This window comes from Oryzias latipes, chromosome 14 (assembly GCF_002234675.1).
Source record: "Oryzias latipes chromosome 14, ASM223467v1".
Classification (NCBI taxonomy): domain Eukaryota; kingdom Metazoa; phylum Chordata; class Actinopteri; order Beloniformes; family Adrianichthyidae; genus Oryzias; species Oryzias latipes.
In genome coordinates, this window is record NC_019872.2 from 14615868 (window position 1) to 14643655 (window position 27788).

General features: G+C 40.6%; 1 protein-coding gene across 4 annotated transcripts in view; it reads left to right on the forward strand.

Annotated features, from left to right (window-relative positions):
* LOC101162700 (serine/threonine-protein kinase PAK 3) overlaps positions 1–27788 on the forward strand; it is a 45797-nt gene that overhangs the window by 9691 nt on the left and 8318 nt on the right. For 2 of the 4 annotated variants that reach the window (XM_011483447.3, XM_011483448.3), the window contains exons 3-8: positions 20824–21017; positions 21158–21258; positions 23380–23533; positions 23608–23645; positions 26316–26378; positions 27584–27742. In XM_011483447.3, the coding sequence (XP_011481749.1) occupies positions 20846–21017; positions 21158–21258; positions 23380–23533; positions 23608–23645; positions 26316–26378; positions 27584–27742 (687 nt within the window). In that variant the 5' untranslated portion in view covers positions 20824–20845. The remainder of the gene's footprint in view (positions 1–20823; positions 21018–21157; positions 21259–23379; positions 23534–23607; positions 23646–26315; positions 26379–27583; positions 27743–27788) is intronic. The other 2 variants (XM_011483449.3, XM_004076343.4) reach the window with 1 other exon arrangement.

Genomic DNA, 27788 nt, shown 5'->3' on the forward strand with positions numbered 1-27788 from the left:
ATTCACTGTAGTTTATATTAGGCGTTTTGGAAGTTTACTCTGACCCTGCGACAGACTGGTGTTCTGGACCCTGACTTTGCCCAATAGTACCTGGGATAGGCTCCAGCAACCTCGTGACCCCAAAAGGGATTTAGCAGGCGTGAAAATAGATAAATCAAAGTTAGACTGGAACACAAATCCAAAACCCTCGAGTAAACAAAGTAGGAAACAAAGCCATCTTGATCATATTTAATTATGGATGTGGTTACCAGTCAAAATGTGAAAATAATGCAAAATTCTCTTTGAATGTTATGGTTAAAGCCTTGTAAAAACTAAGGTTGTATTTCCACCAGGAAAGTCAGTTGACCCACTTCATCCTTTTAAATCCATTTCAGTACATTATGCTAGTTATATTGCAGCATAAAATGTGACAACATGGAAGCTCTTCTGTAGGGTTGTTGATTTATAGTATGGCAATGGTAAACATCTCATCTCTTTGTGAGTATTTTACAGTTTGTCAAACCATGAGCCTTCGTCTTTTTCTTCATCAGAACATACATTCTTGCTTAATGCATATCATGTACCTTTGCTTGGGGTTTTCAAATTTTTCCCTATAATTTGGCACTGTTCTGGAGCACAAACCTCCACTCTTTTCAGGCTTTTGCTACATTTAAAATGCCACTGCATTGTATTTATGAGTCAGTTTTCCGAAATGTGAAGGAAGCACTCTAAGCCTTGTTGCTTTAAGTTTTGCCCAAAGCTCATGGTTTATAAGGTGAGTGCCCTAGTACAATACACAATGTATTTGGAAATGGACCTAGACCATCACTTTAGACAGGTGTAGGTCTGCCCGTTTGAGATCAGGGGGGTGTTCCAGAAAGCAGGTTATGCTAGCTCCCACGGTAAATTTGAGGCTAAGGAAGTTGATAACCTCAGCTTTCGGTCCCAGAAATGGAGGTATGTTTCAGGATATGTCAAGTTGCTATAGCAACTCATGCTCTGAACATAACCTGGTCTGGAGCAGGTTTAATTGAAGGTTAGTTTGTTTTCAGAGAGGTGAAGCAGCATGGCGTGTCCATTTGAAGAGGATTTAGTGGATGAAGAAGCTCAGATAATACTTTTTCCACCATGAGAGGGTGATAAGACCACATATGGATGTTGGAAGAATAAACTTTTTTACATTGTTGATCTAACTTAATTATTTGCTTCAGTTAAGATAAATCATTTTTTTATTTAGTCAGTTTAAAAATAACACGTAGTTTTCAGACAGTTATTTTACTTTCATTCAAATTAATTCAATTAAGTAGGTATAACTTTGGTGTTGCTGTTAGATCGGCACCGCAAGGGATTGTGGGATACCATTCCCTTTGCCTGTCTGGACGGATTTGGGTTTAAGTGTGGCTTTTTGACCAAATGTGTTTAGTTGTTTAGCTGTTTTACTGTGTTTCACCGTGTTTTGTTGAGTTATATTGTCCTACTAAGCTTATGTCTCTGCACCATAAGTGAGAGGAAGGGAAAGGATGATGAGTTTATATAGCACCCCTACAATCAACTACCAGAAGGAAAATTATGGAAATTCCTAAACTAATTGTATGCCCTTTGTGCATAGCGTTTCATTTTTTTTTTTTAATAAAAATGAGAACATCTGCCGGCTCAAACTTAGACATATGAGAGTTCAAGAATTATAATTAATTAAGATGGAAATAAGATTAATTGAATTGGAGTAATATGACATTTAGTTACATAAATATGTAAATTTGAGTTGTATAAACAATTATTGAGTTTTATAGACGTAAGAAATTAGGTTGAATAAATTTAACTCAATTAAATGTTACCAATAGAAGTAATTCATTTACGGTAAGTTGGCAAAATTGGATAAGTTTTATATATATATATATATATATATATATATATATATATATATATATGCGTCACAAGGAAAATGGAAATAAGATCAGAAACTCGTGTGTTTAGCTTGTCTATTCTTCTACTACAAGCAGAAACTCTTTCTTTAGCTGACGATGCAGCCGTATTACTTTTTTGATGGACGTATAATCTTTATACGCCTTCATTAAAAGCTCAGACTCCGTCTCACTGAAGTGTTGCGCTCTCTTTTTTTCTCCATGCGTTTCCATGGTGACTCCGTAAATCGGCGATCCATTGAGAATGTCTTTATGTACATGCCGTGCACGTGCGTTAACCCAGGGTTACCAAGTCGAGCGTAATTACGCCAACTCATATCTGGTCTTTTGGAACCGACATACCCCGAGTAAGTTCAGGCGGATTTCAGCCAGAGTTCAGGCTTAAAGTCAGGGTAGTTTGAACATGCTTCCTGGAATACCCCTCAGGGCTCGCATTAGTGCATTCACACCTACACACTTGATCTGGTCCAACTGAACCAAAACACATAAAAGTAGGTGTGAATAAACCTACTATACAATGTCCTACTATACACTGTATAGTCCATTGCCATCTTGGAATATATTTTATGGAATTTATTATTTAAATTAATGTTTTGTATTTGGCTTGTCAACAAATCCTCATTTTTAATCCAAAACAATGTTGACATTCAACCTGACAAACTAAAGATACCATTTTATCATACTGCCACCACAGACTGTATAGAAAAGAACCACAGCTGAAACGTCACTTCCTTCCCTACCGTTCTTGCTCAATAGCTTCCTATTTCTCATAAACTTGGTTGGTCTAAATTCTTTAAACACCCCTTCTTAAGAGTTCAATCTCCATGCTTAGTTTAGGCCTTTTTACATTACAATTTGCCCAAACATGAAGGACTTTATTAATCACACCTATTTAAGAAAGTTATATATATATATATATATATATATATATATATATATATATATATATATATATATATATATATATATATATATATATATATATATATATATATATATATATATACACAGCACAACATAACCCATTTCAAGAGATAAAAATCAATGATAAAACTCTTTTTCTGAAAAGAGCTTCTTATCTGTTTGGTTTAAACATTAATGGGGGCTTTTCTGTGCCAGGAAACACATTTTCTTTGCAAATGCCCATTCAAAGTACTCACATACCATTGTAGCCTATTTAATCTCATGCGTGACAGAAAAGTCGAGACCTCGATCTGAAGTCGCACCCTGCTGCCACATTTCTCTAACCGATGAGACTCTGCAGTTTCATGTGACTTTGTCAGAACAGACAGCTGAAACTGTAACAGTGGCGGCTATGGTGGCTTCAGGCATCGTTTAAAACCCTTCAATAAATAAAGAGCTCAACTGGGTCATCTGTGCACCAAGCTAGGTGGCACACAGATGAAAGGATAGGCAAATGACTAAGCCTCACATACACTGCACTGCTTACCAGTTGGTTCAAGAAAGAGTCATATCATTTCGAACTCATTTTTGCACAATTACTGTTCACCATCTTTCGTTGTGTCTTTTCCAATTTTTTTTTTTACTTTTGCATTTATCACCAAATAACACATACGATAATGTTGTTCCTTACCAAACTTGAAACAGCAAGAGGAAAATGTTGAAAATTGTGTGACTTTTGATTTTTAGGGGTTCTGGGTTCCCACGAGGTCTTAAAAAGTCTTAAAAGCCTTGAATTAAAAAAATTGGAAATAAGGTATTAAAAAGCATTAAAAAAAGTCTTACATTTTGATATCTTGGTCTTAAAAATTATGCTGTTTAAAACTTTTTCAAATGATTTTTGTGGTCTAAAGTTTTGTTTTTAACAACAATTGTGCAAAAAAAGTGCGTCATGCACAATTACACTGGATGCAAACTGCTAATAAATCTTTTTTTATTTTAAAAAAGACGGTAAAGAGGAGAAAAAAAAGAAGGACCCGCTTCAGCTAGATGTGACCAGGGCTGAAAGTAAGCCGGCCGGTACTGTGCACCGGTAAAAGATATGGCGGAGGTACGCACAGCTGTGTGTTTGGTATATGCTGCTTTAACACTCATACAAAAGCAGACTAAAACTGCCACTAATGCAGCTAAAACTGTAAATCAGGCTGTGTTTTATCTAACCATTTTAGCGTTTCTGTGGTTTTTAGTGTCTTATAATTGCAACAACTTGTAGCGTCCCTCTGTCTTCTCACGTTTTATGCTAATTCTGTTGCTTCCCCAAAACAAAGACACTGAGCATGTACGTGTTACAGCCAGGAAACGTTCAATTTGTTGTTCGAGGACACTCAATTCATTCACAGTCAAATTGGCATATTTTAATGGAAAGTGGAGGTTGGTTAGTTTGCAACGGGACAAGAAAAAGTCCATCTGAACTGTAAGTTTTGATAGTTCAAGATAAAACTCAGTGAAATGGTAGAGGTGAAACATGCAGCAAAAAAAATATTTATATTTGAAAATGTCATTTAAAATAGAACAATGCAGGGAAGATTGTTCAAGAGGAAGATTGCAAGTGAGGTTGAAGATGTAAAAGCTCAAAATAGCAGAGGAGAAGAAAAAATCAGAAAGGAGGTGCATTTCCTGCATTTATCAAGGTCTTTAGTACAATAATCAATTCAAATATTTTTTCCACAAAGCCCTGTCTACATTTTTACTTAAAGTCAAGATTACAGTCAACCACATTTGACTGCATTAGGGATGTAATGACTCATTTAAAAAAAAACAACAATTTGATTTATCATATTTTGTGGCTGACTATTCATAGTGGATATTGATTCATTTTGAACGATCCGATTCACATACCTAAAATGGAACCAAACTTTAACCAGTGTGACTCTGACAGAAATACCAGGATACTGAACAGTGCAGGTGAAGTTTTCCACATTCCTTGTATTTCTTGCAAGTAATTGTGTGTAATTTAAATATGTGTACAAACAAGTAAACAAGAATCACTGTTTGGTAAATTACTTGTACAGAGTAATTGATTACTTTGCTTTATTTACTGAATGAAATAGTAATGAACGACCTTGGGAGTTTTTCAGGCAGGCAACTCGAGCAGTGCGTTTACCTGGTTACTCCTCCCTGCGGGCGGTTCAGTCTAATCAACTTACCTGTTCAGCGTCCTACTTAAGTTCCGGGTGTACTGTCCAATCCCTCTTCATCCATTTCCACGAGGCCTGGGTTCGTCACCCCCCCCCCCTCCACCTGTGAGCTCCGTCAGGGGTTGTTTATTACCCTAAGTTTTCTATGGAGAACTTTGTTTTAAGTATCTGAACGGAGCCTTATGCCAAACTAAAAGAATTATGGAAATAAATCTTCTTTACTGCATGAGTTTTCTGACTGAAATTAAACTATTTTACTAATTCTCTAACTTAAAAAGTATTTCACTACTCATACTTTTTTCCACTCACATACAAATTCTCAAGGGAATAAAGCTAGCACAAATAAGATACCCTTTAAATAAAAACATAGAGGCACAAGGGCAATCAGGTGTTTTATAGCAAAATACTATATAGCTCATTGACACTAGTGCAGTGGAAAGCAGTTCATCTTCAGGACAAAACTTGCACTTAACTGAAATATTTTTGCCTTTGTTTTCAGCAAATTGGAAATAATATGAATATCTCCAGTTGCTGAATAACCGTACGCTTTTGTCAAGTCCATATTTATCAATCACTTTGATCAATCTCCAACTCTGCATTAGTGCACAGGCGTGCAAGCATGCATCAGTTTTTCATCAGTATTGGTTTTGTTTCATTTAACCTTTGTGCTATCTTAGATGACCCCACCCTTACATTGACGTGTTCTTCCTACCATGACAAAGGTGGATAAAGGTAAAAAGATTTCATGTAATGCACCAGTGAAGATCACATATCATTGAAGAAAATAGCTTTAGCACACTGACTAGTGGGTCTATATGACCCAACTCCCAATGTTAAAATGCCTAGGATAGCACAAGGGTTACCCAAGAGACAATGTCAGAGACAACTGTTTACGGACATTTTTTGATCAGTCACCTATGGTTTCACTGCATAGATGAAACCATAGGTGACTTCATAAGGCTGGGAAGTAGGAAGAGAAATTGGTCCTAATTTTTCATATGCAAGGTCTTAAATTTAACATGAAGAAATGTTTAGGAGCCCTGGGATAATAGTCTCCCTTTTCCTGTTTCACAATCAACAGCAAAGAATGGACTTAACAATACCACAATCTGTGATACAGTATAATGCTAGGGAGTTATCTTTGGCTTATGGATTTCAATTTTTTTCTCCAACAATTAAAATGATATGGTTTTTATAACTCTCTTAGCTTGATGGTCTATTTGTCCCTGATTCCCACTGAAAACAGCATTTCTGTTCCTGGATTCACATTCTCATGAGGCCGAAATTATCCAAATCTTCCACCTGTAGCTTGCTGGCTTGAGTGAAATGAAACACCAGTGATGGGCACTTGTGAGCACATTGTGCCAGCCATTTTATACACGCGATACATGTTTTACTAGTTTTTGACACTTTCTCCTTTGCTTCCAAGCTATAGTGCAAGTTAGATCTTCAGTCTAAAAATCCTCCCTCAAGGTTTCTCAGGCTGATAACTGGATGTCTTCAGGTTCTTCAAACAACATGTCAATTGCAAATCTCAAATTTCTTTGGTTAAGGTTGAAATTACAGTGTGTTGCATAACAGAAACAGCTTTGCTGTCTGACAGAATCACGCAGTTCTCTTATTGGACCTTCGTTCTGCTTTGATACAGTCAGCAACTTTATTCTGTTATATCTTCTTTCAGACATGATGTCTCTGAAAAAGCACAGTTTAAATCATACTTGACTGGGCAAACCTTCAAAGATTTACATCAAATAATGTTGTCATTCCATAGTTTCTTCACAAAATACCAATGTCTCTGTGTCGAGTTAAATCATTCGTACCACTCTTTGGACTAAATCTTTAGCATTAACGTCCCACTCAGATCATCTTTTAATCTATTTTAAAAGCTTTCCTAGTGGTCTTTTAATTATGATTATGCTGTTTCTAGGCAAAATCAGAAAAACATCTTCTAGGACATAGTTTCTGCAGAGCAGCAGTAGTTCATTAGAAATTCATCCCTGAGTTGTGGGTGTGGGACTGTTTGCACTGAGTAAGCCTTCCCCCATTTCCCATCATCCCTTTATTTGCACACTCTCCCACTAGCTTAGAGCTGCTCTCACCTCTGACTTCACATTAGCAGTGCAACAAAAATGGTGAGCTAATGGGAGCTATCCAGCCGTACTATTTTGAACCACATGCCTGCATGGATGAGGATAAAAAAAACATAAATCTAGTCTGCAAGTGGATGCATGAGAATGGAGCAGAGCAGGGATAAAATGCAACTTTCATATAAACATGGCCAAGCTGATGACTTGAGCTAGAATGATTTCAAAATACATGACATGATTTTAACTAACCACCCAGCTAGTTGCACCTCACGTGAAACTGGAAGTCATTTAGAATGTGGCCACACTTGTGGTTTTAATGAATGCAGAGTGGCTCATGTTTCTTCATAATGTAGTATGCTTTTCTGTCCACCTATGACCACTCAAATCACTTACAGTGTACGTTGCCTCACAAAATTACAACTTGGTTTTCTCCAGTCCATTAAGACTTAAATTTCCCCCATTGTAGGGGAGTCCAATGACAGTAAAACCTTTATCTCACTAAGACACCCTGATTTGCTCAGTTTCACATTAATATCTGGAAGTTGCCCAGATCCACAGTTCTTTGTTGAACCTAAAGACCTACTCTGATGAAAATTGTGAAAAGTTTTGCAATAATAGAAGACATATATTAAGAAAATTAAGCTCAAATTGCATTTCTGAGTATTTCTTTATGCAAGTCATTGTGAATCAGATTCAAATGAAAAAATGTCATTTGAAAAAGAGTTTATTTATGGTGAAAATACAATGGGCAAGCTCTCAACAATAGGAGGGGAAGGGGGGCGGGATCGCTCCATCCCAAGGGTCCTGCCCACAACTGGGTCAAATGTTTAATGAACTACTAATGAACTATTAATGCTCTGCAGAACCTTTGTCCTGGAAAACGACATCGTTTTTTTATTTTTTTCACAAAAACGGCGTGATCATAATTTTAAAAAAGATTTAAAAAAAGATTGGAGTAGGTCTTTGAATCTTTGGACAATGTTTTTAATGTTATTCTTGTACTAAATTACCTGATTAAAGCCTTTTTAAATCTGAAAAAGAGCAGATGGGATTAGATTATTATTTTTGCACTGAAACAAGCACATCCAAGTGTATCTGGATTTTCTTTCGGTCAGTATGTTGGTTTAATTTAGTCATTTTACAGTCATCTGTACTCCCTAGGGTGGGTAAACTGCGGCCCGGATCCGGCCCGCCTCCATGTTTGGTCCGGCCCACTGAACATTATCAGAGACCCATGTTTTTTTAATCTGGCCACACAATCAAGACGTGACATTTTATTCCACCCTTCTGCAGTCTGTGTCCCAATCTAAAACCCTCTAAAAATCTCAGTCAAATAGAACAGAAGACAGTCTTCCTTTTCTTCGTCGCAGTTCATCTTTCCTGGTTTAGCTCATTGTTTTAGAGCGATTATGCAGCTTTTTTTAAACAGCGCATCCTGTTCTGTGTCCTGATTGGCTGGAGATCTTGTCAATCACTCCCCTACGTGCCCTGTCTCCTGTACAGAAACGCGGAGCTCTTCAGATCTACAGAAATCTTTGATCGATCAGATCTTTGTTTTCATTCTAAGATCCTGGACCTAATTGCTAGGAGGGTTTGGGATTTTAAACCATAGAAAATGGTGATAATGTTCATGTGTGTTCGGGCGGCAGTGGCTCAGGCGGTTGAGCGGGTCATCCAATGATCGAAGGGTTGGCGGTTTGATCCCCACTCCCCCCAGTCAACTGTCGTGTCCTTGGGCAAGACACTTCACCCTCTTTGCCTCCAGTGTGGCTCCACTGGTGTGTGAATGTGTATGAATGCCCCGGTGATGGTCAGAGGGGCCGTAGGCGTGAACTGGCAGCCACGCCTCTGTCAGTCTGCCCTAGGGCAGCTGTGGCTACAACAGTAGCTTACCATCACCAAGTATGAATGAGGAGTGACTGAATAATGGACACAATGTAAGCGCTTTGAGTGACTTGAAAAGCACAGATAAATCCAATCCATTATTATTATTATGTCTGTGAGGAGTTTTACTTCCATAAACGTCTGTAATCAGACTCCGTGGATTTCACGATCACGGTTATTTTTAGAATGAAACTCCTGTAACAAACGAGGGAACTCTGTTCTGGTGAAAAGGTAACGCAGATGCGTAGCTGCAGCAGAAACTGCAATTTGCTTTTTTCTGTTATGGTGAGCGGTAGGACCCCAAAGCAGAATCTGACTCCGAGGGCAGTTAAACAGTTTTTATTCCTCACAGGACAAGGAACAGAATTGGACAGGCAGCAGAATCAGGGAGCTAAACTGGAAAACCACAGATATGTAGAGCAATGGAAAAGTGATAATCCGGCATGGAGAAGCAACAGGCTCAGGCATTTAAAGACCTTGATGAGATGAGGATCAGGTGTGCCATGTAGGGAGGCACCAGGGAAAAAGTCAGCCACGCCCACCTGGTCACACTGATCACAACAGTGCCCCCCCCTCAAGGGACGCCACCCGGCGGCCGACCAGGCCTGTCGGGATGACGGGCATAGAAGTCATCAAAGAGAGCAGGGGACAGGATAAAGGAGCGGGGAACCCAGGAACGCTCCTCCGGGCCATAACCCTCCCAGTCCACGAGATACTGCAGACCGCGACCCCGTCGCCGGACATCCAGAAGGCAGGAAACGCCGGATGATCATCCACGACCAGGGCGGGAGGAGGGGGCTCGGCCGGAGGGCTGAGAACACTGCAGGAGACAGGCTTCAGGAGAGACACATGGAAGGAAGGGTGGATGTGCATTGAGGCAGGCAACTTAAGACGGACCACCGAGGGGTTGATGACCCGGTCGATCTCAAAAGGGCCAATGAACCTCGGAGACAACTTCCTGGACTCGCACTGCAGGGGAATGTCTCGTGTACTACAAACCTTCTGACCCGGTTTGTAGTCCGGGGCTGGGACCCTGCGGCGGTCCGCCAGAGCACGGTTCCGAGAGGCAGTGCGGGAGAGGGCTGCCCGGGCCTCGTGCCAAACACGACGGGCCCTGCGGAGATGGTCCTGGACAGAAGGGACGGCCACGGCTCTTTCCTGAGAGGGGAAGAGGGGAGGCTGATAGCCATTGGACGCCATGAATGGAGAGAGACCTGTTGCAGAGGAGACCAAGGAATTGTGTGAATACTCAATCCAGGGAAGATGAGTTGACCACGAAGCAGGATGAGTAGCTGCCACACAGCGCAAAGCCGCCTCCAGGTCCTGGTTAGCCCGCTCAGTCTGGCCATTGGTTTGGGGGTGGTATCCAGAGGACAGGCTAGCTGTGGCCCCAATGGCCCGACAGAAAGCGTTCCACACCCTGGAGGTGAACTGGGGGCCTCGGTCTGACACAATGTCCTGGGGCAGACCATGCAAACCGAATACCTGCTGGACCAGGAGGTTGGCTGTCTCGAGGGCAGAAGGGAGCTTGGGAAGTGGCACAAAATGGACGGACTTTGAAAAACGGTCGACGATTGTCAAGACTGCTGTGTTACCTTCAGAAGGTGGAAGGCCAGTGATGAAATCCACAGCTATGTGGGACCAGGGTCGATGAGGAACTGGGAGTGGTCGCAGAAGACCTGCTGGTGCTCGATGAGAAGCTTTTCCACGAGCACAGACAGAGCAAGCCTGGACAAACTCCCGTGTGTCCGCAGATATGGAGGGCCACCAGAACCGCTGTTTAAGCAACGTCAAAGTCCGGTGTATTCCAGGATGGCAAGCCACCTTGGAGTTGTGGCCCCACTGCAGCACAGAGGAACGAGCAGATGGGGGAACAAACAGAAGACCTGTGGGACATTCAGGTGGAGAGGGAAGGTCCTTCAGAGCTCTCTCAACCTCACGCTCCACCTCCCAGATGGCAGCACCGACAACACAGGAGCGAGGTAGGATTGTGTCCTGAGTAGTATCACAGGAGGCTGGCAGCTCGAATTGCCTGGACAGGGCATCAGGCTTTAGGTTGCGGGACCCTGGGCGGTAAGTGAGGGTGAAATTGAAGCGTCCCAGAAAAAGGGACCACCGAGCTTGACGGGGATTCAGTCTGCGGGCAGAACGGAGGTACGACAAGTTCTTATGATCTGTCCATACCAGGAAAGGTTGAGATGTTCCTTCCAGCCAGTGGCGCCATTCCTTCAAGGCCAGCACAACTGCCAACAGCTCACGATTCCCCACGTCATAATTCCTCTCCGCAGGAGACAGCTGTCGGGAGAAGAAAGCGCAGGGGTGCATCTTCCGATCTGAGGATGAACGCTGAGAGAGCACCGCCCCAACTCCAGATTCTGAGGCGTCCACTTCCACCATGAACTGAGCTGTAGGATCAGGATGAGACAGTACAGGAGCAGAACAAAAAAGATTTTTCAACTTAATAAAGGCTGCCTCAGCTCCTGAGGACCAGGAGAAGGGTTCTCGTACAGAGGTCAGCTTGGTCAAGGGAGAAGCCACAGAGCTGTAGTTTCTGATGAACCTCCGATAAAAGTTGGCAAACCCCAAAAACCTTTGGAGTTGCTTCCTGGTTGTGGGTGTAGGCCACCCTTCTACAGCTTTGATCTTGGCAGGATCTGGCTTGAGTTGGCCCTTCTCAATCACAAACCCAAGAAAACTGACACTGGAGGCATGAAAGTCACATTTCTCACCTTTAGCATAGAGCCTGTTTGCTAACAGCCTCTGTAACACAAGCCTGACATGTTGAACGTGCTCATCAAGAGTCCGTGAAAAAAATCAGAATATCATCAAGATAAACAAACACAAATCTATTCAACATGTCACGCAGAACGTCATTGATGAGACATTGAAAAACAGCTGGAGCATTAGTCAGTCCAAACGGCATCACTAAATACTCAAAATGTCCCAGAGGAGTATTGAAGGCCGTCTTCCACTCATCACCCTCCTTTATTCTCACTAAATGGTAAGCGTTTCGGAGGTCGAGCTTGGTGAAGATGGTTGCAGTCTGGAGGGAGCTGAAAGCAGAGTCCATGAGTGGGAGAGGATACTTGTTTTTGACTGTTATATTGTTTAGACCTGTGTAATCAATACATGGGCGAAGGGACCCATCCTTCTTATCAACAAAGAAAAATCCCGCTCCAACAGGGGAAGAGGATGGACGGATAAGTCCAGCAGCCAAACTCTCAGTTATATATGTCTCCATTGCATCCTTCTCAGGCTTGGAGAGGTTGTACAGTTTACTGGAGGGTAGAGAAGCACCAGGTAACAACTCAATCTCACAGTCATAGGGTCGATGAGGGGGCAGAGAGGAAGCACGGTCCTTAGAAAAAACTTCCTTGAGGTCATGATAATCCGATGGTACACAAGAAAGGTCAATAAGTTTAGGAGGCTCAGGAGAGGTGGAAACAGGTGGTACAGCAGCATGTAAACAGTGAGAGTGGCAAAAAAGACTCCAATTAACTATGGATTGAGAAGACCAGTCTATGTGTGGATTATGGAGTGAAAGCCAGGGCAGACCCAACACCAGCAGAGAGGATGGAGATGAAATGATGTTAAAACTAATCAGTTCTCTGTGGTTGCCAGAAACCAGCAGGGACACAGGACGTGTTCGGTGAGTGACACAGGATAACAGTCTACCATCCAGAGCAAACACTTTTTTAGGGTTTGGTAGAAGTTCAGTGGGGATGTTGGATTGGGACACAAACTGAGAGTCAATAAAATTGTCATCTGCACCGGAATCCATTAAAGCCTGGATCTGTAATGTTGTGGTGTCATATGAGATCGTACCTTGAAGATGGATGCGTCTGGAGGAGGGATCCACAGGGGTTCGGCTCACCAGTGCCCCTCCTGAGCCTGATGAGCCCGGTCTTTTGGCCGTACGGGGCAGTTGGGCCGGAAATGGCCAGACTGGCCGCAGTAGAGGCAGAGCCGCTGGTAGATGCGGCGCTGACGTTCCTCAGGAGTGAGAGTCATCCTGCCGAGCTGCATAGGCTCCTCGCTGCAGCGCGGCGTGCTCTGTTCCTGGGGAGGCGTGGTCGCGGAGTCCCGCTGAGTTGCAGGTGGAGGGAACACCGGCAGATGAAGGGGCGTGACCGGCAAGGAGCTGGCGGGACGAGAGGGTCGAGCTGCTCTTTCCCTTCGTCTCTCCCGAAGGCGGTTATCCAGCCTTATGGAGAGGGAAATTAACTCCTCTAGGTTGGAAGTTTCGTCACGAGCAGCTAGTAGTTCGTCTTTGATCTCCTCTCTAACCCCGGTAAAATATTCCGGTGAGGGCCTTTTCATCCCAGCCACACTCCGCAGCGGAGATGCGGAAGTCAATGGAGTACTCCGAAACTGAAGCGGGACCTTGGCGTAAGGAGAGCAGGCGATTTCCAGTCTCTTTTTCCTGGAGAGGATGATCAAAAACTTTGAGCATTTCAGCCGTGAATAAAGCCAAAGAGTCGCAGTGGGGAGAATTACTGCCGGCTAATGCAACAGCCCAGGCAGAGGCTTTGCCTGACAGTAAACTCATGATGAACGCCACTTTGGATCTTTCAGAGGAATAAGTGAGAGGTTGCTGATCCAACACGAGTCTACAGTGATGGATAAATGATTTGCATAGACCTATCTCTCCGGAGTACCTGCTGGGAGTGGGGATGAAGGGCTCACGGGGAGATGATGCAAGAACGTGAGGAGCAAGTGACGGGGCTGGATCCGATACTGCGGCTTGAACTGGATCCGGGGATCTTCCTGAGGTGAGTTGAGACGAGACCTCCTCCAGGCGACCGCCGAGACGATTTATTCCGGTGGAAAGATGTTGAAGGGTGTTCATGATTTCCTGGAGAGCTTGATCATGCCGTCCAACAAGGGCCCCTTGGGACGAAAGGGCATGTTTAACCTCTTCAAACGCTGCGGGGTCCATATTTTGGCTGGATTATTCTGTTATGGTGAGCGGTAGGACCCCAAAGCAGAATCTGACTCCGAGGGCAGTTAAACAGTTTTTATTCCTCACAGGACAAGGAACAGAATTGGACAGGCAGCAGAATCAGGGAGCTAAACTGGAAAACCACAGATATGTAGAGCAATGGAAAAGTGATAATCCGGCATGGAGAAGCAACAGGCTCAGGCATTTAAAGACCTTGATGAGATGAGGATCAGGTGTGCCATGTAGGGAGGCACCAGGGAAAAAGTCAGCCACGCCCACCTGGTCACACTGATCACAACATTTTCATTATTACTGGATGAGAAACAGACGCGCAGAACACAGCGCAGCTGCGCAAACTGTGAGACGTGAGGAGCTGCAGCCCTCAAAGTCTTTATTAGGATTATGACGGGAGAGGATTGACTATTTGTTGGGTTTTTTTGTTCGTTTTTTTTTTAAATGTCATATTCTGTTTTAGAATATAATTTTCAAGCAGTTTCATATCCACCTGTTATCAGCGCATATCCAATTATAAAATCTAGCAATAAGACAATTTTAAAAAAATGCTTTTGGTCTCTCTTTCTAAAAAAACCCCAAATGTTTTGTGCCAAAGTGCCCCCGCCGCCACAGGTTACTTCTTATGTTAATGCACCAATCTTAGAGAACTGCAGCACGATTACTTTTCAGCACATCAGCAAGCTTTTTATTTTCTTCTTTTTTGTCAAGTAGAACATTAGTCAGCCATTACATGCACAGACCCTCGGGCCTCCAGATTTGTTTGTTTATTCTTATGCAAAAACCCCAAGAAAGCAGTCCACTGAAAATTTTCTCTAGTTCTGCTTGGGGTACCCCAAGGTGCTCTCAGGCCACTCGAGAAACATAGACTCTTCAGGGACAACTCTTTGTGAGACAGCCCCCATAATACCTCCCCAGGAAGGTACCCAGGAGATATCTGAAAGACATTCTTAAGCCACGTCAACTGGCTTCTCTTGATGCCAGAGCATGCCCAGCATGCCCAGCAAAGAAGTTTGACTTGCTGCCAGTAATAAGAACCGGACAGCCTTCGATAGAGTCCATACTCCATATTCCAAGAATACCTCCTCATAGAACACGGCAAATGGCAAGATTGAAACTTTTCTGAAAATTCACAAAATGTCTCCCTTCCACTACTGAATCAGAGGTTTGACCATTGGCCTAATTCTCCTCTCCATGAGAAGACTTTATCAGAGAGGCTGAGTAGTGTGACCTTCCCATTTGGAGGCTGCATTCTGCCCTCTCGTCCCTCTTATTTTAAAGACCCCACCCCAGTCACTCCTCCATCAACCACCACCTTATCATGGTGGGGGTTGGATTTAAGCACTTGACTGATTCTAAGGGCCAGTCAATCGCCCTTGATCTCCTGGTTCAGATGCCCCTTATAGAAACTTTAAAAGCAAGGTCCACTATATTGTCCCTACTGACATGCTGTGTCTTCCCTCAGGACCTGCCCAAGCTCAGCTCAAGAAGGATAATAAAACAAGTTATATAGTAGAAGTGGCGAAAAGAAAAAATAACAGCTTTGGTTCACCTTGTCATAAGTCTACCACCCACAAGAAAGACCACAAGAGGCCAGTGCCATGTGTTTAAGGCTGCGGTTATGGACCTAGATGGCCCAAGCAGTAGACCAAGTTAGTGAAATGTACTCTATATACCACCTGTCTTAAGAAATGTATATGGAACTTAAAACATATAAGTGTTACAAGTTGTATGGTCATATAGACATACAATGAATATATTTCCTTTTTAGCTAAACTTTACATCCTTGAAGTCTTTTTGTTCTATCAAAAAGTGCATTACTTTTGAAAGTTATAAAAACCACAGGTGTCACTACAATTAAAACACAACTAATAGACAACATCTGTTAAATTTGCTTCTGATTAACAACTTACACAAAATGTAAATATATGAATAAAAAGGAGACCTCTGTGGTTTTATGATGATATTTAGCTATAGGAACAAGTCTTGTTTTCTCCCCAGCAAGAGCTAAATCAATGAACTAAAAATCTTTAGACCAGCAGCTTGTGCTTTTTGGTGAATTCAATAAATACACCATCAATTAAATTCATATTCATTCCCTTTTAGATAAGCTCTCCTTGATAGGAATGAATGCATCCTTCCTCCTGTCAGCATTTAGTTGAAATTAAACAGGATTGTGTTGCTGCTTCACTGTAGCTTGGAGTATTTTACTCTGAACTTAAGTGCATGTGAGCTGGAAGTGGCATCTGTGTGTCATCACTGAGCCCTGTTATAATATCTGTGCGCGTTGTTTTGTCCGGCTTTGTTTGTAAAAAGACTCAACTGGAAAAAGTTGTTGTAAAGACAATGACAGTCATAAACTGCAGCAGCAGAGTATCCCTCCTCTCTCAGTGTGCTTTGGATGTCCTCGAACTGTCTATCCCATCCCAGTAATCAGCATCCTTCAAAGAAGCAGAACTGAAGCTGAAGCAAAGTCAAACAGAGAGCGTGTCCTAATCAGGGGCATGAAGCACCAAGCTTATGGAGTCCTCCCCCCACATCTCTGGGCCATTACTCAGCTGCCATGGGCTGAAGATTAGTTTCTTTCTGTTAGCCATCCAAATTCAGCATTAATGTTTGAAAGAGTGGGGAAAAAAGCCTTGCTTTTTATGGAAGCTTTAATGTTTTATGTAAGAGAGATATGGGAACATTCTCAGAAATATTTGGGCTGAGCTGGAGTGTCTCTGTTACTGTCAACTATCGCACCAAAGAAACTTTGGTTGGGATTTCTTTTAATATGAATATTGTGGATCAGGTTTTTTAACATCAGAGCACATTGAGGACTTTATTGAAACCTTGTTTCTGTTTAATATTTGCCTGAGTTGATTAGTCTGTAAGTACGTTTCCTGTCTGACGTCCAGACACTCGGCTATAGTATCTGTGTTTCAAAAAGAGGAGCTGCTTGTTTCAGGGACAGAGTGACACTGACTGCTTTCCTGCCTGTCAGTGGTTCATGGCGTAAATAGGTCAGTGTTTTATGTGAGTAAAGAATCAGTAATGTCTGGGCCTTCATGAATTGGCTGTTTTTAGCCAGTAGCCAGCAGGCAGGTGAGCAGGGATCTGCACAACTACTACTATGACCACAGTTTGTTTAGAACACCCACTGTCACTGTCAATAGCAATATATATATTATATATATTATATATATATATATATATATATATATATATATATATATATATATATATATATATATATATATATATATATATATATATATATATATATATATATATATATATATATATATATATATTGCAAATGTGAACTATAGTGGTTCCCTTATTCAGATATATATTTTAGTGTTTTTGAGCCTGGAAAATAATCTGATGTCATTTTTTCATTCTGGTATCTTTTACCACTTGTATCCTGATGACTGTAAGATGACTGTCAGTCTTTTCCACTGTAACAAAAAACACATTTCACACATAGGCGGAAAAACAGTTAAGGGTGTTGTAATGTGTCTGACCACAAAGATATTAAAGATCGGAGTTATAGCAATGGCCGACTGCTCAGGTTTTAGCTCACTGAGGTGCTTTGGCACTTAGGTATCTGTGTTGGTGATATTTTTAACTATACTGTGGCAAATTAAGACAGTTTTAACCCAAATTTAGATTTTTTTAAAAATAAATAATGTCACCATCAGAATTTTGAGGCACAGTGAGAAGGATGGTCTTTCCAGTTTTGACAGCATTGTATTTCTTTTTGTTTTTTTTTGTTTTTTTTTTTTTTTTGCTGACAATGGGTTCCTGCAGAGTTCATTGAGTGGACCTTAATAGGCAGTTGAAAAAGTTAGATTCAAGTGTAAATAAGTTGGGTTACAGTATTTTTAAACCAGGAAAAAGTGTATTGTCTTACGTTCACCCTTTCTGATCCCTTCTTTTAATGCATTTATGACCCCTTTTTTCTGCATTTGCTAAATAAATCATGTTGTATTTAACACCTGACGGTCGCTTTATTAGGTTACACAGTGCAACTTTGTAAACAGAAGAGTTTTGCTGGGTTTTTGTCACAGATACGCCCAGACTACAAACTGAGAAAACCGGTTTTTTGCTGTTGTCTGGACTCTAATTGGGATCTTGCCCAACAGAAACTGCTGACACAGTTCACTGCCACCACTCACTATATCTCACGAGATCTTGGCAGCAAACTGGGAAAATAATCAAGTTAACACAAGAACATTTGAAGCCATTATGTTCTTCGATTGGGCACTTATTTCTATTTATTTATTTAGAAATATTACATCAAAAGGTACTTGTGAGTATTAATGATGTTTGAAAGCTTTTCTGTGTTTGTTGTCTCATATTTGGCTCTCTTTTTGAAAGGTTAAATTGCCTTCACAATTAGGCTTTACAAGTCACTTATTAACCATCAGTTTTTCTAACTGAAAAGGTCAGCAAATTAGTTTCACAGTCAGTCTTCTCCTAAAAACATATTTATTTGGAATGGTATATTCCATTAAAATGTATCAAGTTTGTACCATGTAAATCATGCAGTGATTTGCATGAAAACAGCATTTACGTGTTCTGTGAAAACTTTTCTCGTCATAAATAAACATCAATGGTGTCTATGATTTGCCTGGACAGGAAGCAACACATAACTGGAACATTTATGTTGCAAGAATTTTTTTGTTAAACATATTATGGTATGGTAGAATCCAGATAAGTATTGTGTAATAATCCTGTTAGGTAGATTATGGCTTCTTATCAACCCATCTTTCCAGTGATCTAATTCCTTTGTTGAAAAAAAAATCTTTTGTTTTTAAAAGCTGACAGAAGTCTGTTGAAACCACAGCCAGACTTGTATCCTGCATTCATGGCGGCTGCATAAATTGCTAATGCCACCATGAAGACAGATGAGTAATTTGTCAGGGGGAGGTGCATGCGTGCTGTGTAAGGGCAGTGGAGGGGCAGCTTTCTTTGTTTGCTAATGTAGGTCTCCGCTGAGGGGGGGCAGCATGGATGTCCCGCTTACTGCAGTAGCGGCGCTGCACATCACATGATGGGCTTGGCCTCGGGGTGAGGCAGAGAAGGAGCTGAAGATGGTACTGGGGTGGTTACATGGTGGGTAGGCGTGATGGAATGGGTTCCCTGTGCCAGATTCGCTTCAAGTTAAATCCTGGTACCTGTTTCTAAAGATGATGGAAACATCAGACTCGTTCTCATCTCGTGGTTACACCAGTCCAGTCCCAGTGCTGGATTGACTCTCCCAGCTGGGTTAGACTTATTTAATGATCATTTATCTACAATTACATTCGATTTGATTGTAAACAGTATTACATATAGATTGCTATTTTCATACGTTTTTTTTAAATGCAAGACTCATAAATGCAACAGTTTGTTAACAAACATAAAAAAAATACGAATAATAGATAAATTATGTTCTTTTTTAATTTTGGCACACCATTAGAAACAATTTTGCAGCTTTTTTTTTTAATATGTCGAGATAGCTGTCAGCTAAAGCAAATATAGCAAAAAACAAGAAGATTCTTGATTCTGTGTAAAAAAAAATTTTGTTGCAATGTCAACCAGGCCTAGTTATACAGTAAGTCCAAATTCAGATTTGAATTATCTTAAGAAAATGCTTTGAAAGTACAAAAGGTTGTCTATTTGTCTCTATATTTAGGTTTCTTTGTGAAGAACACTAATAATGAAAGTTTCTGCAAATCCCAAAATCCATTAAAATGATGCAGAAACGAAATATAGACAGAGAAACAAACAACAATAGAGATACATTTTTTGGGACTAACAAATCCAATTTCTCTCTTCAGTGCTTTGAGGCATGAAATTACAGCTCATCCATCCTCTTGCAAATATCTGGAAATATACAGTGTTTTTTTTTTTCACAAACACAAACTTTGTAGTATAAAAGCAGTTTTTTTTGGTGTTTTACTGAGACTTTATTTTTTATCTCTGTATTTGTTTTCTAAGTGTTTGCAGATTGCATTTTCAAAGTAATAAAGTGTGTTTTCTATTTTGGAGATATTTTATGTATGATCTGTATGTTTTTTGATGTGTGTTTGGCTTCTCCAGTCACCATATAATCCACTACAGCCCATAATTGTCTAGGTCAGTCTTGTTAAATCAATCAGAGCATGACGCAAGTGACACATGTGCATTATAACTGCATAATGGCTAAATAATAGCTGACTTTTCTACATCAGTCCAAAAAGGCTTTGGTGACATTGCACATGTTTATATGCTACTAATGGTAAATGTGTGGTATTTGTGAAAAAACACAATTTCTTTTTTTCCACATATCACCCTAAGAAAATCCTAATTTTCTAGATCTTTACTCTAGAAAAGTCAGATTAATGGAATATATCTTGTAGCTGTAGCTGTTTTTTGTATTCTACAGGCATTTATGAAGATTAGTCAAGTCCACATTGACCAAAAGCCAAGCTCCTAGTTTTAAGGTTTGAAGCAAACTGCACCATACCAAATGTTGCAGTTCCTCAAATGACCATTGGGGGCTGTTTTCAAAAAGGAGCATTTTTTCATTGACCCTGATGTTTTTTCAGCACAGGAATAAAAGGTCCAACTTTATACCAAAACCATTTATAGTACAATACGGAAGAGGATTAGGGCCACGGAGAAAGAAAGAAAAAAAGGCCATATAAAATTCTGAATTTTTTCTCAAAATTCTCACTTTAATCTCAGAATTTTGAGATTAAAGTCAGAATTCTGAGAATAAATCCAGAATTTTCTATGCCTCTTTTTCCTTTCTCCATTCTGTCCAACAATAATAAATAATAATAAATAAGTCGAGTGTGTGGACCTTGATGTCCTGCTTCTTCCAAGTTCACAGTTCATTAACAGTTACCACACACAGATTTTCTTTCTCTCTTTCTCATTCCCAGGATTTTGTGAGCGTTGCTAAAAATGTCTGATAGTGTCGATATTGAAGAGAAACCGCCGGCCCCCCCCTTGAGAATGAACAGTAGTTCCCGAGATTCTTCATCAGTGAATCACGCATCCAAACCGCTACCAATGGCTCCAGAAGAGAAAAACAAGAAAGTCCGCCTGCGATCCATCTTTCCTGGAGGAGATAAGAGTGAGCATCCATCCCCAGCTTCAGTCATTTCTGCATCCTCACACAAGTTGTTCTTTGTTGAGGATTGAGGTTTAAAACAATTTAACAATTTGGAGCCAGTCTATAATCTGATTTCCTTCTTTTTTTTGTTTCCTCTGTAGCAAACAAGAAAAAGGAGAAGGAACGTCCTGAGATATCCCTACCCTCAGACTTTGAGCACACCATTCACGTTGGCTTTGATGCTGTAACAGGAGAATTCACAGTGAGTATAGCCACAGATTGTTACGTCCCTGATCCGGGGGAAAATGGGTAACAAAACAAACTTTTTGAAACTGTGAGGGTTAAGATGGCAGCAATAAGACAAAACAAACTAATAATAAACACAAATGACTGAACACTACAAAGTGTTACAATGTCTGAAATAATTAGCAGAAATTCTCAGGTTTTTTTTAGCAGCAGACCTAAAACTAATACCAGAATTCTAAGCCCAAAACACAACAACTACTGAAGTAGTACATGATAAAATGACAGCTAAAAGCAGAAACTAAACCGAAGGATCAAAAAAAAGAAGCCTGACTATAGGGCTAGAACCAAAAACAGAGGAAAACTGGACTTCAACAAGCGTCCTATAGGCCTAAGAGACAGTATGGGGAAAGGCTGAGGAACAGATTCCACCCAGGCATTCAGCTACCACTACAGCAGAGGTTTCTGGAAGGTTTTAAAGTCCCACTCCAGTCATCTTTTGATCTATTTTCAAAGAGTTCCCAGCGGTCTTTCAATTATGATGATGCTGTTTTTAGGAAAAATCAAAAAGCCTGTTTCGTTTTGAGCCAGAAGCCAGCTGGGATAAGAAAACAAAGACTTAGAGGATTTAGTCGTCTACAAGTGGATGCATCTGAATAGAGCAGAGCAGGGACCTTGTGACTTGCCGTAGTAACTTATACGCCACACTTACAAACTTCTTACATTAGCATTTTTTTCCATCTGCTCCTGATTCACACGCATTTCGTTAAAGAAATACTCAGAAATGTGATTTTAAGGTATTCATTTTCTTGCCCTCCATCATGAGAAAAGTGTTACAAGAACACGTTAAAAACATCTTAAACGTGATTTTCATCAGAATGAGTCTTCAAATCTCTCTCTCTCTCCCACCCTGGTGATTGGTGGAGTTGGAAGCCTCAATCAGCTCTGCAAGAGGTGGAGTTTGTAGCAATTGTAAAGCTGAACCTCTGCTGGAGCTAAAATATGCAGAATAAGTCATATTAAACATTTAAAGACAAACCAAATATTAACAGAACAAAATCAGATGATTCCGTCAAATTGTTTTAGTTATTTGTTGTGAAGTTGTGTGAAGCTGGATACAAATGTAGGAGGCAGAAGATAACAGAGAGCAGCACTGAGTTCATGAAATGGAATAGAGCAAAAGGGTCATTAATAAAAAAGTGAAACCTCCGGTGAACTCATCAGACAGACCTACGTGGAAACCCAGGCAAAAAGGCAGAGAGACAACAGGCTGGCAGAACAGATGGGCCGACGAGAAGCAAATACGCCACTACTTAAACACTCGCGGGCTGATGAGACGCAGGTGGCAAAAACCGCAGAAGATCAGGCAGAAGCAGGTGGGAAGGGCAAGTTCAATCAAATGTGACAAGGCTGGCATCCAGTTATTACACAAGACACTGAAATTAGGTCTTTCAAACATAACAACCGCAAGTAAATTAGTCCGAAAGTAAACAAAGCTCACGCAATGGATAAAAAAAGAAGACCTAATAAGAAACAAAGCATGGGACAAAGAGATCTTTGACAAAACGGGCCCTGAACCAAAGATAGAGTTCAAATGTGAATCAGAGAATCAAAAACATCCCACCAACTATGATGTTTTCTACCTGTTTTGATTGTTTTGGCTCATTTAATGAACCCTAATAGTTTCAACAGTCAGGCGCACAAACTCTCTCTTACCAGAAGCCATCCTCATTTTCCCTCACCGGGTAATAGACGGTTCATGCGTTATAGTTTAGCTTTACACGACATGCACTATTTATCATAGTGGTCAGACGGATTTTTTTATTACAAACTTTAACTTAAAAAGAGTCGTCTGCAGCAGAGAAATCAAAGGAGGCAGGCTCCCTTTCTAACATAAAATGAACCAACTTTATATTATTATTATTTTCAATAGTAATAATATATGAGGAATAGACGTTCAAAAAATCTATGTGGCTGTTCGTAAAGTCTATTCAGCCTCGTCGAAAAACCTCTGTAGAATGTCTTTTCTGCCTCTTAGGAGGCTGATATAGGTCATGGGCGAAATAATTTCATAAATCAGTTTTATGTGGATTGTTAGGAATTGCATGCAAAAGCATGTGACCTCTGTCTGCTTTTGCAGGGTATCCCAGAGCAATGGGCCCGCCTCCTGCAAACCTCCAACATTACCAAGCTGGAGCAGAAGAAGAACCCACAGGCCGTCATAGATGTCCTGAAGTTCTACGACTCCAAAGAGACTGTCAACAACCAGAAGTACATGAGCTTCACTTCAGGAGGTGAGGTTACTCATCAACCCCTTCGGACAATCTTAAGGAGCAATATTCTTAAGTATTTCTTTTTTCCATTTCAGACAAGACGGCACATGGCTACATTGCAGCAAACACTTTGGTGAGTTTGGGTGATATTGTTGTTGTTAGCATTATTTTTCTTTATTGGCCAGTGTTTGATCAGTCAGTCAGTGCAGGTTTGTTGCAGCAATTTGCATAAAAAACAAATAGTAAGGCAGACGTATCAAAAGATATTTATAGAAAAAAAGCTGGAACAGGTAAGTTGCAAAGCTGAATACATTCCTTATGTTGCCTTTAACTTGTGATCAACCTTCTTATCAGGGGGGTTTATGGGATAAAACATGTTTCACTTAGTTATTGTTCAGTCAACATGTGCCTTTGTGGGGGTCATATAGTGCACTGACTTTTGAACTTTTTTTTATGACCATTGCTCTGCAGCTTATTGTGCATTTTTGTCAATCTACTTTGAGTTTTATCAAAGGCAGCTGCATCCTGAAGGACTCCCGCTGTGTTGACCTCAATGCTGGCTTTGACCAGAGTAATCTATGCACTAGCCGAAGACAAAGTGGAGAGGGGGTGGGGGGGTTGTTCCCTTTAGGGAGGCTATGCTGGGATCCCTACATCCCTTCCCTTTGATGAGCCAATGCGATCCAAATGGGTGGGTTAACATAGGCTGCGCTGGTCCAGAAAAGGGCATTCAGAAGCATCTCGGCCTTTCAGAGGAGACTTAGCCACATTTAATGACTTCATCAAGGAAGATGTTCCAGTGGCTGGTGTGCAGAAGAGAATGATCTGTTCTCTGAGGGAAAAAAAGGTTGCATCATGATATCACTGTGAGGAACTGCTGGGCGGGTAAATGTTTGCAGACTAATTTTTTCTGTAAAAAGTCCCTGCTGCAGTCCACTTCACTAATACAAAGTACATAGTGCTTTATATTCCAGATTTGTATTTGACCCTTAAGTTGCTTACTTTAATAATTGCTCAGTGTAAAATTGTAACAGCAAAGCTATATAATCTATATTTTGAACCAACAAAGACAGGCAGATTAGGTCACCTCTAATTAAAGAAACTTGTTAGGACATAAAAACTTAACGTCTTTTTCCTATTTGCTAATTATGAGCGTGTAAGTCTCTTTTTGCAGAATATGATTCCGCTGTGTTTTGAGAAACACTCAAAGAGTAAATAATTTTTTTATCCCTCAAGTCACTTGTGTAATGATTTAGCTATAGAAATCCATTCCATGTGTGGGGTTTGTCCTGCATACACAAATCCACATTCACAGCACTGACACCATGACAGTGCTGACAAATAATCAGCCTCTGCTGGTGCCCGAAGCTGTTTGTTAAAATGATTTTCTTATGTATTTCAAATACATTTAATAAAGTTTGAGGCCTGCTTGCCTCTCATGGCACTTCATGTTTGGTAAGGTAAAAAGCAGGAAAAAAGAATTAGTGAAAGGTGACCTTTTTATTTTTTTAACCTTGACTAAAGGCACAAGCAGGCGCAACAGTTTAGTTCTGTCTGCAGCTTTAAATGTGCATTTGTCAGAAGCAGCTCTACATGCTGTAAATTTGGCAACTCTTGTGAGATCATAGTTGCAGTAGTTTTTTTTAAATTGGGATTATTGGGGAGCTGCCAGTGGCATTTTATTTTGAAAACCTTCAGTTTATCTTAGTTTTGCTTTATATCTTAGTCGTGGAGACTTTCTGTCGGTTCGATTAATTTTATGCATAGACTCCAGATCCATCTCCAGCATGCAGTGCTGCTGGTGTTGCTGCATCCATTGACTGAAACAAGTAGTATTTTACATGTTTCGTACTATTCAATGGAATTATGACCACCTTAACCAGTATATACGTTCTTTTAATAGCTGAGGTATATCTTTGATTTTATATAATATTTCCCCTAAGACATGTTTTGCTTTAAATGTTAAATGCAAAGCAAGATAATTAAAAAAAACACACATGTAGAAAAGTGTAGCACAACACAAGAGGCATATGAAACACATTATTTAAAACTTCCTTATAAATTCATGGTAATTTCTGGATGCAGGAAAATTAATCTAAAATTCAAGGTCAGTAAAAGTCTCTCATAAATATAGTACCATCATTTAGATAAATAATTTACATGTTTTTCAGCAAAGTTTTACAAACGGGGTAAAAAGAAGAAAGGTTTTGTTTTGCCTCAATATTTCTATAACAGTTGAAATGGTTGAGCACAAATGTGACGGAAGCTTTCACTCATACAAGCATGGTGGTGGACAGGTTATGGTCTGGGCTAATTTTTTTTTTTTTTAATCGTCTGAAGACCTGAACATTTTTCTGTCTTTGAGTTGATTATGAAATCCTAAGCATATCAGAAAATCAGGATTTAAATGTATGGTCAGCTTAAGATGTAGCAAGTGTTACTATCCCGAAAATTCTACGTCTCATTTACTTAAGCTTACTTAGTTTATTGACCTAATTAAGATAATTATAAGTGCATGAGCTGAATGAGATCGTATGGCCAGAATTTTATAAATGGCGTAAGGTTCAAAGGCTTACATCTCGTGAAAAGCACACAGATGCAGGGGTGTCGGCTGTGAACAGGACAGCCCGTAGGTGGCATGAATAGTCCTTGTGATGTCCCGTCATGGTGTGTATATAGAGACAATGTACAGATATAGTGCCCCTCCTAGCAATACCACCCCTGCACCCTCCCCCTCCCTGGTCTGACATACTGTGTGGGTTTGTTTTGAGTAAATCCTCCCGTTTTCAACCTTCACATTCAGAACCGACTGCTGTCTTCTGGGCCTCCTGTCAGCCTTAGAACCTGCAGCGCATTATTTGACAAGGTAACTCCTCCATATTACTTTATACATAATGTATCGCTACATTGGCTTTAAAGCTAAATTAAACTATTTGATCAATAACTATTGATTATGCCATCTGACTAATGCAGAAAAACATTCGATTTCAGAGGTGTCATCACTCTCTGGGTTGGTTATTTTATGGGGGGAAAATTAGGTCTGTTAGCTTTTGGAGGTGTATTTTTGCATCTACAAGAAGATCAAATATACAGTATATGATCATATATGTGTGTGTATATATAAATACATATTTTTTCCAGACTGTCCAAAAGTGCAGGGTTGTGTCGGCTGTCAAAATTTATGCATGAGCTTTTATTCCCAATAGTTTCCTCCACAATCACATGTCTGTATCATCACCATTTTTAACATTCTGCATGGCTCTTCAAAATAAATAAATAAGTAAATAAAAGAATTGCTGCAGGCTCTCAGCTCTGCAATACAGTCTTGGCCTCATCAGAGCCCAGGAAGTCGATGGAGGGCTGGAATTTTCCTCCAGACAGACCATATCCCTTTAAACACCAACGCTAAGCTGCAGCGCTTCATTAATGCATGACGAGAGTGGAAATAGATGAAGGTTTTTCATTCCTTAAGAGACGGATGTTCCACGTTTTAGATGATGAAGTAAGGAGGGGCATAATAAATGGGACTGAGGATTATTAATCAGGTCTGTTAAAAGTTATCAACTTCTGCACATACTAGAGATGCAACTTTAGAGAGCACAGGTAAACGGATGACCTTTGGAATGAATTCTTACAAACTGGTTTGTGTACACCCACCGCATCTTACACCTTTAACTCTACCAAAGGAATTGCACTGAATGATCCCTCATTTTTGCCTCTTTAGCTTTCACTTGACTCATTATGCTACTTCTTAGCTGAAATTGCTTTTTGTACATGTTCCTTTTAAGGCATTTAAATACTTTTTTTTCATATGCTTCTGATCACACATTTGCTGGGATTCACGCAGCTTAAACAAACAAAGAAAACCTTTTTTTACATAGTGCACCAAAGTTTCTGCGGGACACATCTCGAACTGTCGCCAATTTGGGGTTTGCTGACTGTTTGCTGGTAACCCGCCACAGCAGTGCCTTTGTCTTGTCAAACTATTTAAGGACTCTGCCCAGACCTTTTCCATTCCATTTCCAACACAAGGCTCGGTCATGAACACTCACTCTGATCTCCTCTGTCCAGGGTGCAAAAACGTCCTCTTCAACAGATCCCCCAATCGCTCCGCCAGTGTCCGAAGAGGAAGATGAGGAAGAAGAGGAAGAGGAGGAGGAGGAAGAGGAAGAAGAGGACGATGATGAGTTGCCACCAGTCATTGCTCCACGACCTGAACATACCAAATCTGTGAGATCATCCGTTTTTCTAAAAACTCTTCTGTTTTTTCCCACAT